Here is a 12777-nt window from a genome sequence, read left to right on the forward strand (position 1 = left end):
TTACACGAAAATCTGGTAAACTTTACAGCAATTGGGTGCCCATGGCATCATATCTTAATCAGAAACATAAAAATAAAACAAGCAGGGCAGGAGTCGGCCAACAATTACATCAGAGATAAGGGTAAGCAAAATAATTACAAGAACTGGAAAAGAAAATTTCTATAGTTAACTAATTTCCCAAAATCATCAGTACAAACCTAGATCTACTACGATCCTTGCTTCTTTCCCGATCCCGGCTTCTTTCTCTTTCTTTATCCCGTTCTCGCTCTCTTTCGCGGTCTCGCTCCCGTTCCTTGTCCTTAGTTCTTTCACGATCACGGTCACGGTCACGGTCTCTATCTCGTTCCCGCTCTCTTTCCCGTTCACGCTCTCTCTCTCTTTCACGTTCACGCTCACGTTCTCGCTCCCTCTCCTTTTCTTTCTCACGTTCTTTCTCTCTCTCGCGCCTTTCTCTTTCGCGTTCACGTTCTTTTTCTCGGTCTCTTCTTTCTTTTTCAACTTCTTGTCTTTCTTTTTCCCTTCTTCCCTTTTCTTCTTCTAGCTTCTAAAAATTAACAAAACAATTCTTACCCATTAGAGGGAATATTTAAAATATGAATTACAATGCTTTAAAGAAGAGTACATAAATCACAAAATCATACTTATTGTACACACAAAATGCAAGTTGATAGAACCTGCTAACTTTAGGAAGGCATGGTACAGTTTAGATGATCAATTACAATACTGATAAAACATTTATATTTTAACTAAAACTTTACAGTCCAGAATTCCTACAAGTAAATGGAAACATCAACAGACTACAATCCATCCTTGGAAGTGATTTGACTTACAGTGGTCTGCTAGGACTTGAACCGTCAAGACTGGATTAACATTGCCTATAAGCTATGTGTCTGGGAAGAGCAAGTAAATTGTTCACAAGTAATAGAACGACCAAGCTGTCAGCACCAGCAGATGCCAATGCTTTAAAAGAATCAACTTTAACAAATTTTGTTACATACAATATATCATTTCTCTCGCATTATTAAACATGACAAACTTTTAAAAATGTCAATATCCAACAATTCAAAAGTATTAAATAATTGTAAACACAAATTCTTACCTCAAGGCTCTTGCTGTTGATCGGTCACCAATGACTCGCAAATCAGCAGACAATCGTGAAAAGAAAGCTTTTACGATACATCAATTTATCCAACCACCACTGGGCAGTGCCAAAGCACTTCAATAAAATCACCACTACCCATTGCTGAATATACTGATGTAACCGCCATAATTAATGTTGAAAGCGATGCAAAAATATGTTTAACAAAGACTAAAAATTAATTAAGTGTAGAAGGACAATCTAGCCTATGCTAAATTATGAAGATGCAAAGGATTAGGGCAAATATTGATGCTGTTAACTTTCAACTCGAATTATTCTAAATTGTTAATGCAACTAATGTGTTAAATTAAACAATATCACCCATATAGAAAGCACAAACATGCAGGAATATTGTGATAAAAGCAACACAAAATTACAAGGGGCTATTCCTAGATGTGATGGGCAATTAATTCAAGTGTAACAAAATATTCCGATTTATATGAACTTACCTCTGCATTTTACTAAATGCTAATATTTTGGTATCAAGTAACAATATATTCTGCTACATACTTACAAAACTCTGATATCCCTCTTAGCTGAGTAGGTTATACTAGGATAAAGAAATATAAAAAGGCGGGCTTCAAGCTCTAGCTCTCCATACCTTTGAATATTTTGTTAAATTCCTCGGGTTTTCAATGCATGTAATAATCCTTCAATTTTCATTTAAACTAGTAAAAGAAATTACGATTAACTTAACTAATTGAGCATTTTTGTTTTATACTACAAAAGATCAAAGTTGCTTCAACATTAATGTGGCCTCTTATGAGAAATTATTGTAGTTGTAAAGGAAGCAGTTTAAATGTAAACATTTAAAACATCTATGATTTTGACACAGCAAATGCAAAATAATGGCAAAGGAAAGGGTAAAGGGCAAAGATAAGCTGGTTGGGTCTTACCTCATATTCTTCAGACTCATCAGTGCTCTAAATGGACACCCCCTGTTAAACTGAACATCTGACAGCAACAGTCTAAAAGACTGCAGCAAATACATTACAATATAAAAGAATCAAAACATGCAAAGGTTGACTGTGCAAGTATTAAAACATCCCAATATTCAAAATGATTGCATTAAACTGCAAGCACTGAAATAAAGAGTTTTTTCAAGATGATTGTAATTAGCTAGACTTTAAGGAATGACCAGTTACACCTTTGCATATTTCTAAGGGGGCATCCATGAATTTTATAAAAAAGAAACTGAAGCTCATACTTACATCCTATCCATGCATTTTCACAAGTTCTGAGTTCATCTTGCTTTAGTCACCATATGATCTCTATCATAATGGTGGGGGTCAATGAATAGATTAGCTTTAAGGGCATGTACATTATTCCATGCATGTTATATGGTACCTGTTTTGGATTTCCCCTTGCCCTAGCTGCTGCTTCAATATTCAAATATATGCCTACAATTCAAAAGTACTACATAACACCACTAACTTTTCCACTAGCCAACTTTTGGGCAGGACTCTATACTTTACTCTCCCTTCCCAAATTTTCTTTAACTTAACAATTTCTAGATTTGACTCTTGTAGTATGAAGTTTGGTTACTAAATGCACTAGAAGCAATAGTAAACTCAATGTATTAAAAGACACAATTAACCACTAGTCTATCAAGTGATACTCAAACTAACACTGACTAAATAAAACATAAGAAATTTAGCACCCACCCACTTCCCCACCCCCCAAAGAACTGATTTCTAGTATTTCTGAAAGAAAAAAAATCAGATTATACGTGCAAGTATTGATCATGGTTTAATTTATTGTCTACTGCCTTGTAATTCAAACTTAAAGTGGGCCAAATGTAACATCCATCCAAAAAAAATAAGGTTGCAAAGGTAAAATTCTGATTGCTTCAATTAAACTAAGAAAAGCTACTTTCAGCAACTAATGAACTATCAGCTTTCTAAAAAAAGTGCAAGTATGTGTAGTTTTTGTGCTCACATTTGTAGAAATAGTGAATTATGGTACTACCTTGTGAGTATCTCTGAATTTGCTAATTTCTCGAGAAATTAGGTCTCTTTTGTCCTCTTCCATCTCCATTGCACTTATGTCATCCTGAAGAATAAAACATGGCTGTCACCAAAATATATTGTTCTCTTTATTATGCCAGTGATACATTTGAAATAAAAAAAAATGCAGGACACTAACAACATGACATCCATAAGGATAAAGATTCAGTGCAAGTTTGGGGGAGGGATCCTTCACCGGATATGGAAAGAACAGACAATCAAGCAAATTTTCTGGATCAAGAAAATGAAGATACACTTCAAATTATATAGTATCTTTCAAGACCTTCAGATGTGATCAAATGCTTGACAATTAATGATGTCCGTCTGAAGTTTGCTTAGAAAGTAGGGACAACGGAGGTATCAAAGCAAGGTCACACAAAAAGCAGGAGAAAATGAGGACTGCAGATGCTGAAAAATGTGTTGCTGGAAAAGCGCAGCAGGTCAGGCAGCATCCAAGGAGCAGGAGAATCGACGTTTCGGGCATAAGTCCTTCTTCAGGAATGAGGAGGGTGTGCCAAGCAGGCGAAGATAAAAGGTAGGGAGGAGGGACTTGGGGGAGGGGCGTTGGGAATGCGATAGGTGGAAGAAGGTTAAGGTGAGGGTGATAAGCCGGAGAAGGGGTGGAGGCGGAGAGGTCGGGAAGAAGATTGCAGGTCAAGAAGGCGGTGCTGAGTCCGAGGGTTGGGACTGAGATAAGGTGGGGGGGGGGGAAAGAGGGGAAATGAGGAAGCTGGACAAAACTGCATTGCATTAGTCAGGGGTAAATATAGGGTAGGGGAACGGGTCTGGGTGGATTACTCTTCAGAAGTTCAGTGAAGACTTGTTGGGCTGAAGGGACTCGACTCGACTCGACTCGACTCGACTCGACTCGACTCGACTCATCCCTGAACACTCATGGGAAATTTTGCAGGTGTTTGAAGAATAAACAGGGGAGCATTTTGCTTGCAAGACCTCATGAAGGAGGTAGCTTGAGAAATTGTGGATGCGTTGATGATTATTTTCCAGAGTGCAATAGATTCGGGATCAGTTCCTGCGGATTGGAGGGTGGCTAATGTTGTACCACTTTTTAAGAAAGGCGGGAGAGAGAAAGCAGGAAATTATAGACCAGTTAGTCTGACCTCAGTGATGGGAAAGATGCTGCAGTCTATCATAAAAGGATGAAATTACAACACATCTGGATAGTAGTAACAGGATAGGTCAGAGTCAGCATGGATTTATGAAGGGGAAATCATGCTTGACTAATCTTCTGGAATTTTTTGAGGATGTAACTCTGAAGATGGACGAGGGAGATCCAGTAGATGTAATGTACCTGGACTTTCAGAAAGCTTTTGATAAAATCCAACATAGGAGGTTAGTGAGCAAAATTAGGGTGCATGGTATTGGGGGAAAGGTACAAACTTGGACTGAAAGTTGGTTGGTTGATAGGAAACAAAGTAGTGATAAACGGCTCCATTTCGGAATGGCAGGCATTGACCAGTGGGGTACCGCAGGGATCAGTGCTGGGACCACAGCTTTTTACAATATATGTTAATGATATACAAGATGGTATTAGTAATAACATTAGCAAATTTGCTGATGATACTAAGCTGGGTGGCAGGGCGAAATGTGAGGAGAATGTTAGGAGATTACAGGGTGACCTGGACAGGTTAGGTGAGTGGTCAGATGCATGGCAGATGCAGTTTAATGTGGATAAATGTATGGTTATCCACTTTGGTGGCAAGAACAGGAAGGCAGATTACTACCTAAATGGAATCAATTTAGGTTAAGGGGCAGTACAAAGAGATCTGGGTGTTCTTGTACACCAGTCAATGAAGGTAAGCATGCAGGTACAGCAGGTAGTGAAGGCAGCTAATAGCATGCTGGCCTTCATAACAAGAGGGATTGAGTATAGAAGCAAAGAGGTTCTTCTGCAGCTGTACAGGTCCCTGGTGAGACCACACCTGGAGTACTGTGCGCAGTTCTGGTCTCCAAATTTGAAAAAGACATTCTGGCTATTGAGGAAATGCAGCGTAGGTTCACGAGGTCAATTCCTGGAATGGCGGGACTACCTTAACGCTGAAAGACTGGAGCGACTGGGCTTGTATACCCTTGAGTTTAGAAGACTGAGAGGGGATCTGATTGAGACATAAGATTATGAAAGGATTGGACACTCTGCAGGCAGGAAACATGTTTCCGCTGATGGGCGAGTGCCGAACCAGAGGACACAGCTTAAAAATACGGGGTAGACCATTTAGGACAGAGATGAGGAGAAACTTCTTCAACCAGAGAGTGGTGGCTGTGTGGAATGCTCTGCCCCAGAGGGCAGTGGAGGCCCAGTCTCTGGATTCATTTAAGAAAGAGAGTTAGATAGAGCTCTCAAGGATAGTGGAATCAAGGGTTATGGAGATAAGGCAGGAACAGGATACTGATTAAGGATGATCAGCCATGGTGGTGCAGGCTCGAAGGGCAGAATGGCCTACTCCTGAACCTATTGTCTATCCTTTTTTCTACCTAAGCTGTCAGTACCAATATGTATGGTAATGTCTTATATGTTTGCTCTCCCCCTTCAGAATACCTTCCAGAGACATCCCTGACCTTGGGGCAGCAGGCAGGCAACATACCATCCCAGAATCTCTTCTGCAGGCAGAGATAACTGTTTTCCTTACACATGAATCCCCTACCACTACAACCTTGCCATTCATCATCCTCCCCTCCTGTGCAGCAGATCCATGCATAGTGCCATGAGGTTGGCTACCACAGCTTTCACTTGCACACAGTCATCTCTCCTAATAATATCCAAAACAGTAAGTCTGTCAGAAAGGAGGTTGACCACAGGTGAGTCCTCCACTACCTACTTTCCTCTATTCTGCCTGGTAGCCAACAATGCCCTTTCTGCCTGCTCAATTTGCACCTGTGGGATGATTATGTCACTGACTGTAGTATCCACAACACGGATGTTCCACAGTGAACTCACCAGAAGTTCCAGCTCTGAAATGTGATTTGCCAGTAGCAGCAACTAGACACACCTCCTGCACGTGTGCTCATCAGGAACAACTTGAGCCGGCTTTGCAGGATATCACAGGTGTGAACTCTGCTGCCGTGGCCTTCCTTTAAGCCCTTTACTCAGCTTTTTAAGAACAGTTATGCTTATGTAAGAATACTATTAACATACTTTCATTTCCCTGCTTGGCTTATGTTTATTATATTAGCACTGCAATTACTTATTTCTGTTGTTTCTTAGTTAATACCTTCTACCAAATAAACACTTACGAAAATCATGCACCAATCAACACACCAATTTTCTGTGATGTCACTGTTTCCACTTGTTTTCTCCAATCAGTAGACACCTGAAGCTGCAGATTTTAAACCATGACTCCCCTCCCTCTGCTTAGTTAAAGCTGAAGAATACAGCCTTACAAAGCATGAACCACACAAAGTGAAAAGCATCTCTTCCCCTCTGCATTCCCACAGAGCTCCAAATTCCCAAACACACAGATGCACTTGGGTTATGTCTCACTTATGATGTGTTCCCTCTCAACTGTTTGTACGAAGCTACCTTTTTTCTTCACATGATGAGACCGTGACAGGGAAGGTTAGCATTTGCATTCCATTCAAAACTGTTCTGTTAAACTTAACCCAAGTAGCTTGGTCAGTCCGCTCAGAGGCCAATTAAGAATCAAAAGACATCACTGTCTGTCTTGAGTCACATTCAAAGCCAATCCAGAAATCAACGCCAGATTCACTTCCACAAAGGACAATGGATAGTTAAGGTGGTAAAGATGAAAAGTTGATGCTTCCCTTCACTGAGCATGGCACTGAACACAAAAGCAGGTACATTTGGTCTCAGACGTTCGATATACACAGTTCTGATAACCGCATCAGAGGAAGTGCAGAATTGCTTGAGAGAATGCAGAGGAGATTTACAAGAATGCTGCCTACCAGCATGAAGAAAAGTCACATAGGCTCAGATTGTTCTGTGAAAGACAAAGGAGGTGGAGTGATGACTTACTGAGGTGTACAAAATAATTCAGGGCTTGGATACAAAAGACACGGAAGTTTATTTCCTCTTACAGAGAGGTTTAATACTTGGGGCACAAATTTAAGGTTATTAGTAGAGTTAGATGGAACGTGAGGAAAGACTTTTTCACCAAGAGGATCGAGGGTATCTAGAATTCATTGTCTAGTTTAGTAGTCGAGGTAGAGAGCCTCAAATCATTTCAGAGGACTGTCCCTGAAACATTATAACCTACAAGGCAACAGACCAATTATTATAAGGAGGTACTAGAATTTTCTGCTGTTCCAAGAACGTGATCAGACTAGTTTGGGTACAAAGACTATGAGGAAAAAAAATTGAACAGGATATCATTGATTACTTAGGAACAGGAGAACTTTAATGGTGGGGGTGGAAAGAAGAGAGAGAGAGAGGGAGGAGGTGGAAGGGGAGTGTGGCGGGACACAGTAAACGAGCGAGGGCGTAGTGCAGAGACAGAAGAGTAGCAAAGCATAGCGTGGAATAGAATCCGTACAGTGTGGAAACAGGCTGTCCACTCCACAATAACACATTCCCCTACCCTCTCCTCCTATATTTACCCCTGACTAATGCACCTAACCTACACGTCCCTGATCACTATGGGCAATTTAACATGGCCAATTCACCTAATGTGCATATTTTTGGATTGTGGGAGGAAAGCAGAGCACTCAAAGGAAACCTACGCAGACATAGGGAGAATGTGCAAACTCCACACAGTCATCTGAGGTTGGAACTGAACCCAGGTCTGAGAGACAGCATTGCTCACCACTGAGCCACCATGCCCTGGCAATTATGTGGAGTCTGAGATAGTGGTGCCAGAAGGATCTAATTACTATCGTAGAGAGGTTAATTGCATCAAGAGTTCAAGTAATCAACAGAACCATAGAAGGAAAATTGGGAAGCAATGTTTGCACCCAGAAGGCATTGGGTCCTGGAACTCAGCCTGAAAGGGTCAGAGACACAGAAGCCTCATCACATTTCAAAAGCACTTAGACATAAACTTGAAATGGAATTACCTACAAAGCTGTGAACCTCCTGTTAGCAAGTGAGAATTCCAGAAAAATCATCTTTCTGCCCAAAAGAGTTAAGATGGAATGAATTAATTAAACATTCATCATTTATGTAACACAAATAAATACCTCCTCTTTCTTTTCCTTTTTCTTCTTTTTGGGATGTGCATCTTGATCTTGAGAAGGTGCATTTAATTCACTGGAGTACTCTCTTATTAGTCCTTCAATTGCTCCTTTCACAATCTGATCTCTTCTCTTGGTATCCTCATCTACAACATCATCTGTTGAATCTTCCGTTTTTGTATCCTTCAGGGTGTAATCAGATTAAAATGAGACATCAAGGGCTGTTCAAAAACACCAAACAGCTTGTAGCTGAGTAACTCCCAGCTGAAACAAACGTCACTTCACCGACGTTTCAGCGATATTAAGACTTGCCAGCACACAATTACAATTCAACAGGCAAAATTTTGTCCTTCTGTTATGATCAACAATGTGATCCAGAAGATTTTTAATTGAGGTTGACCCATTTTGCTCTCAAGATCCATCAAACTAATTGGAAAGCTCATATATATGCAACGTATTTATTCTTTCAGTAAATTTGTTGATCTCTAAAACAACCCGATTTTGAATTTCTTTCACAGGATGTAGTCTGATGGCCGTTGGGATGAAGCAGCGTGGTCTGAAACCTTGTCAAAGAGGCCACTGATCCAGTGAAAAAGTCATTTAAAATACAGGAAAAGTAACCTATTCAACAATAAAAACCACGACAGCACAAATCGGATGTTGGAAACCAAAACACATTGAATGCTGCAGAATAATAAATTCAAATTTGTCCCTGCTCTGTCCCACTGGGATATCAAAGTAGAGTCACAGATATACACCATGGAAACAGACCCTTCGCTCCAATTCATTCATGCTGACCAGATATCCTAAATTAATCAAGTCCCATTTGCCAGCACCTAGCCTACATCCCTTCCTATTACACATCAAAATGCCTTTTAAATGCTGTAATTGTCCCAACTTCCACCACTTCCTCATTCCATACACACACCCACCCTCTGCATGAAAAAGTTCTCCCTTAGGTCTCTTAAATCTTTCCCCTCTCACCCTAAACCTACACCCTCTAGTTTTGCATTCCTTTACCCTGGGGAAAATACCTAGTCTATTTACTCTACCCATACCCCTGACGATTTTATAAACCTCCATAAGGTGACAACTCAGCCTGCAACGCTCCAGGGAAAAATCAGCTCCAGCCTATTCAGCCTTCCACTATAGCTCAAACCCTGCAGCCCTGGCAACATTCTTTTCTGAACCCTTTAAAGTTTCATAACAGCATTCCTATAGTAGATAGGCCAAAATTGCATTGAGCATTCCAAAGGTTGCCTACCCAATGTCCTGTATAGCCGCAGCACGACTGCCCAACTCCTATATTCAATGCACTGAACAAACATTTTCTTCACTATCCTACTGCAAACCCACTTTCAAGGAACTTTCAACCCGCACTCCAAGGTTTCTTTGTTTAGCAACACTCCCCAGGACCTTACTAATAAGAGCACAAGTCCTGCCCTGATTTTCCTTGCCAAAATGCAGCACCTCATATTTAATTTGATTAGATCGATTTATTGACATATATACAAAAGTACAGTGAAAAGCTTTGTGTACGAGACGTACACACGATCATAGTTAAAAATCACACAACACCAGGTTATAGTCCAACATGTTTAATTGAAAGCACTAGCTTTTGTAGCACTGCTCCTTCATCAGGTGGTTGCGGCTCCGAAAGCTAGTGCTTCCTATTAAACCTGTTGGACTATAACCTGGTGTTGTGTGATTTTTAACTTTGTACACCCAGTCCAACACCAGCATCTCCAAATCATGACACAGGTTATAGTAAGCAGGGATGCACAGATCGCGAAAGACTTAGACAAACATTACATTGCACAGGGCATGTGCTAGGTGAGATCAACACGAGCAAGATCAGCATGATGGGAGGCTGGCTCGACCATGCATCAATCTAATAATGGCAGGGAAAAAGCAGTTCCTGACCCTACTAGTGTCCTCAGGCTTCTGCATTTTCTGCCTAATGGAAGAGGTTGTAGATCATTATCAGCATGTGATGGGTCTTTGATGTTGGCAACCTTCCCAGGACAGCCAGCCATGCAAATGGAGTCCCTGAATGGAGGGCTGACTTCCATGATGTTCTGGGGCTATGCACCCCACGTTCTGCAGTTTTGTATAGGCCTGGCCAGAGCAGTTGCCATACCAGACAATTAAGCATCCAGACAGCAAACTTTCAATAGTTCATCTGTCAAAGTCAGGGAGGGTTCTTGTTGACATGCCAAATTTGCTGAACCACCTGAGGAACAGACTGTGTTGTCGTGCCTTCTTGACTGCCACATCTATATCAGAAGTTCTGGATAGGTTGTCAATTATCTTCACTGCAAGGTACCAGACGCTCTCCATCCTCTCAACCATTGTTCTGTTGATGTGGATAGGGGCATGTTCTCCTCCTTTCTTATTGAAGTCAATGATCAGTTCTTTAGTTTAGCCAATATTGAGAGAGGTTGTTCTCATTGCACCGCATTACCAAGCCCTCTATTTCTCTTCTCTATTTTGATGTGTCGATAGATATCTGTCCTACTATGGTGATGTCATCAAACTTGTAGATAGCATTCGTTTGGAACTTGGCAACACAGTCGTAGTACAGGGAGTGCAGATTGAGGACACGCCCTTGCGTGGCTCCAGTGTGGAGTGTTATTGTAGAGGAGGTGTAGTTACCTATCCTCTCTGATTGCGGTCGATGGGTAAAAGGCTGATGTTTTAGTTGCAGAGAGCGGAGCCAAGACCAAGGTCAGAGAGTTTTGAGCTCAGTCTGGAAGGAATAATGGTGTTGAAGATGCAGCTGTAGCTGTAGTCAATGAGCAGGAGTCTGATGCCCTTGTTGCCCAGGATGTTCCAGGGTAAAGTGTACGGCTAGGATATGACAACCAGTGTGAACCTGTTGTTATGTAGGTAGGAAAACTGTAGGGGATTGAGGCAGGCAGGGAGACTAGGGTTGATCTGGGCCACGTGGAACCTCTTGAAGCAGTACACAATTTTGAGGTCAGAGCTGTTGGACAGTAGTCATTAAAGCACACGGCATGTACTTTCTTCAGTATGAGGAGGATGGTGGTCTTCTTGAAGCAGCTGGGGACTTGGGCTTGTAAGAGGGAAAAAGTTTGAAGATGTCGGTGAATACCTCCACCAGTTGGTCGACACAGGATCTGAGTGCTCAGCTGGGGACACTATCTGGGCCTGTCTGTTTCCTTGGGTTGACTCAGAGGAAGACCGATCTGACATTTGCAACAGTGACCAAGGGGAATGGTGTATCTGGGGTTGTCGGACAGGCATTACTGCATCACTGGCATTCTGGTCAAACCAAGCACAGACAGCATTGAGTGCGTCAGGCAGTGATGTGTCTTTGTCCGTCATCTTGCTCTGCTTCATCTATCTAAAATAAAAACATTTGCCACTCCTTGGCCCATCTCAAATTCCCATTTTACTCTGACATTAAATTCTTTGCTCTTTATGACATCAATTTTGGTTTCATCTGCAAACTTACTAACCATACCTCTCATGTTCACATCAAAATCATTTATATAAACAACACAAAGCAGTGGACCTGCACTAATCCTTGTGACACACCGCTGGTCACAGACCTCCAGTTTAAAAAGCAATCCTCCACCATCACTGTCTCCTATCTTTGAGCTAATTCTGTAAGCAAATGGCTAGTTCTCCCTGTACTCCATGTGATCTAACCTTACTAAGCAGTTGACCAGTAGGAACCTTGTTGAACACCTTACTGAAGTCCACGTGGATTACATCCACCGCTTTCATCAACCTTCTTCATATTTCTTCAAAAACCTCAAGTTCGAGAGAGCATAGTCAGCCTCTCCCTAATTTTCCATACACAAAACCATGCAGACAATCAATCCTTGCATTTACAAATACATGCAACTCCTTTCCCTCATGGTGCCCTCCAAAGGCTTGCCCACCACTGATGCCTGGTGCATTGGTCTATAGTTCCCTGGCTTTTCTTTATCACCTTTGTTAAGCAATGGCACCACGTTAGCCAACCTCTAACCTTCCGGCACCTCACCTGTAGCTATCAAAAACACAAATATCTTAGTAAGGGTCCCAGAAATCTCTTCCCTCGTTTCCAACAAATTTCTGGGGTATACTTGATCAGGTGCCAGGAATTTATCCACATTTATGCATTTAAGAAATCCAAGACCAACACCTCTAATATGGACACTTCAAGATATCGCTGTTTATTTCCCTAAGTTGTCGAACTTCGTAGCACCAGGAGTAATCCTAATATCACTACAAAGGACCTACATTTTAATTTCCTGCCTAACTTCCTATATTTTTGCCTCAGAACCTCCTCCTTTTCTCTGCCTATGTCACAAAACTAATTTTTTAAAACAAACGACCTCTTGGAAGTCATAAGTCTACACAGCTGGGTAATATTCTTCCTCCCTTGCGAACTCCACCCCAAGTAAAATGTTCTTCAGTATTAATTCGTGGAGTAAGGGATTTGAGTTCCAACCTCAAAACAGGTCCATTTTGTAATGA

General features: G+C 41.4%; 1 protein-coding gene across 4 annotated transcripts in view; it reads right to left on the minus strand.

Annotated features, from left to right (window-relative positions):
• LOC140476596 (RNA-binding protein 25-like) overlaps positions 1-12777 on the minus strand; it is a 93757-nt gene that overhangs the window by 24497 nt on the left and 56483 nt on the right. For all 4 annotated transcript variants that reach the window (XM_072569431.1, XM_072569432.1, XM_072569429.1 and 1 more), the window contains 3 exons: positions 8293-8469; positions 3107-3190; positions 198-544 (listed from right to left, as the gene is read on the minus strand). In XM_072569431.1, the coding sequence (XP_072425532.1) occupies positions 198-544; positions 3107-3190; positions 8293-8469 (608 nt within the window). The remainder of the gene's footprint in view (positions 1-197; positions 545-3106; positions 3191-8292; positions 8470-12777) is intronic.

The sequence above is a fragment of the Chiloscyllium punctatum genome, chromosome 4 (assembly GCF_047496795.1).
Source record: "Chiloscyllium punctatum isolate Juve2018m chromosome 4, sChiPun1.3, whole genome shotgun sequence".
NCBI lineage: Eukaryota > Metazoa > Chordata > Chondrichthyes > Orectolobiformes > Hemiscylliidae > Chiloscyllium > Chiloscyllium punctatum.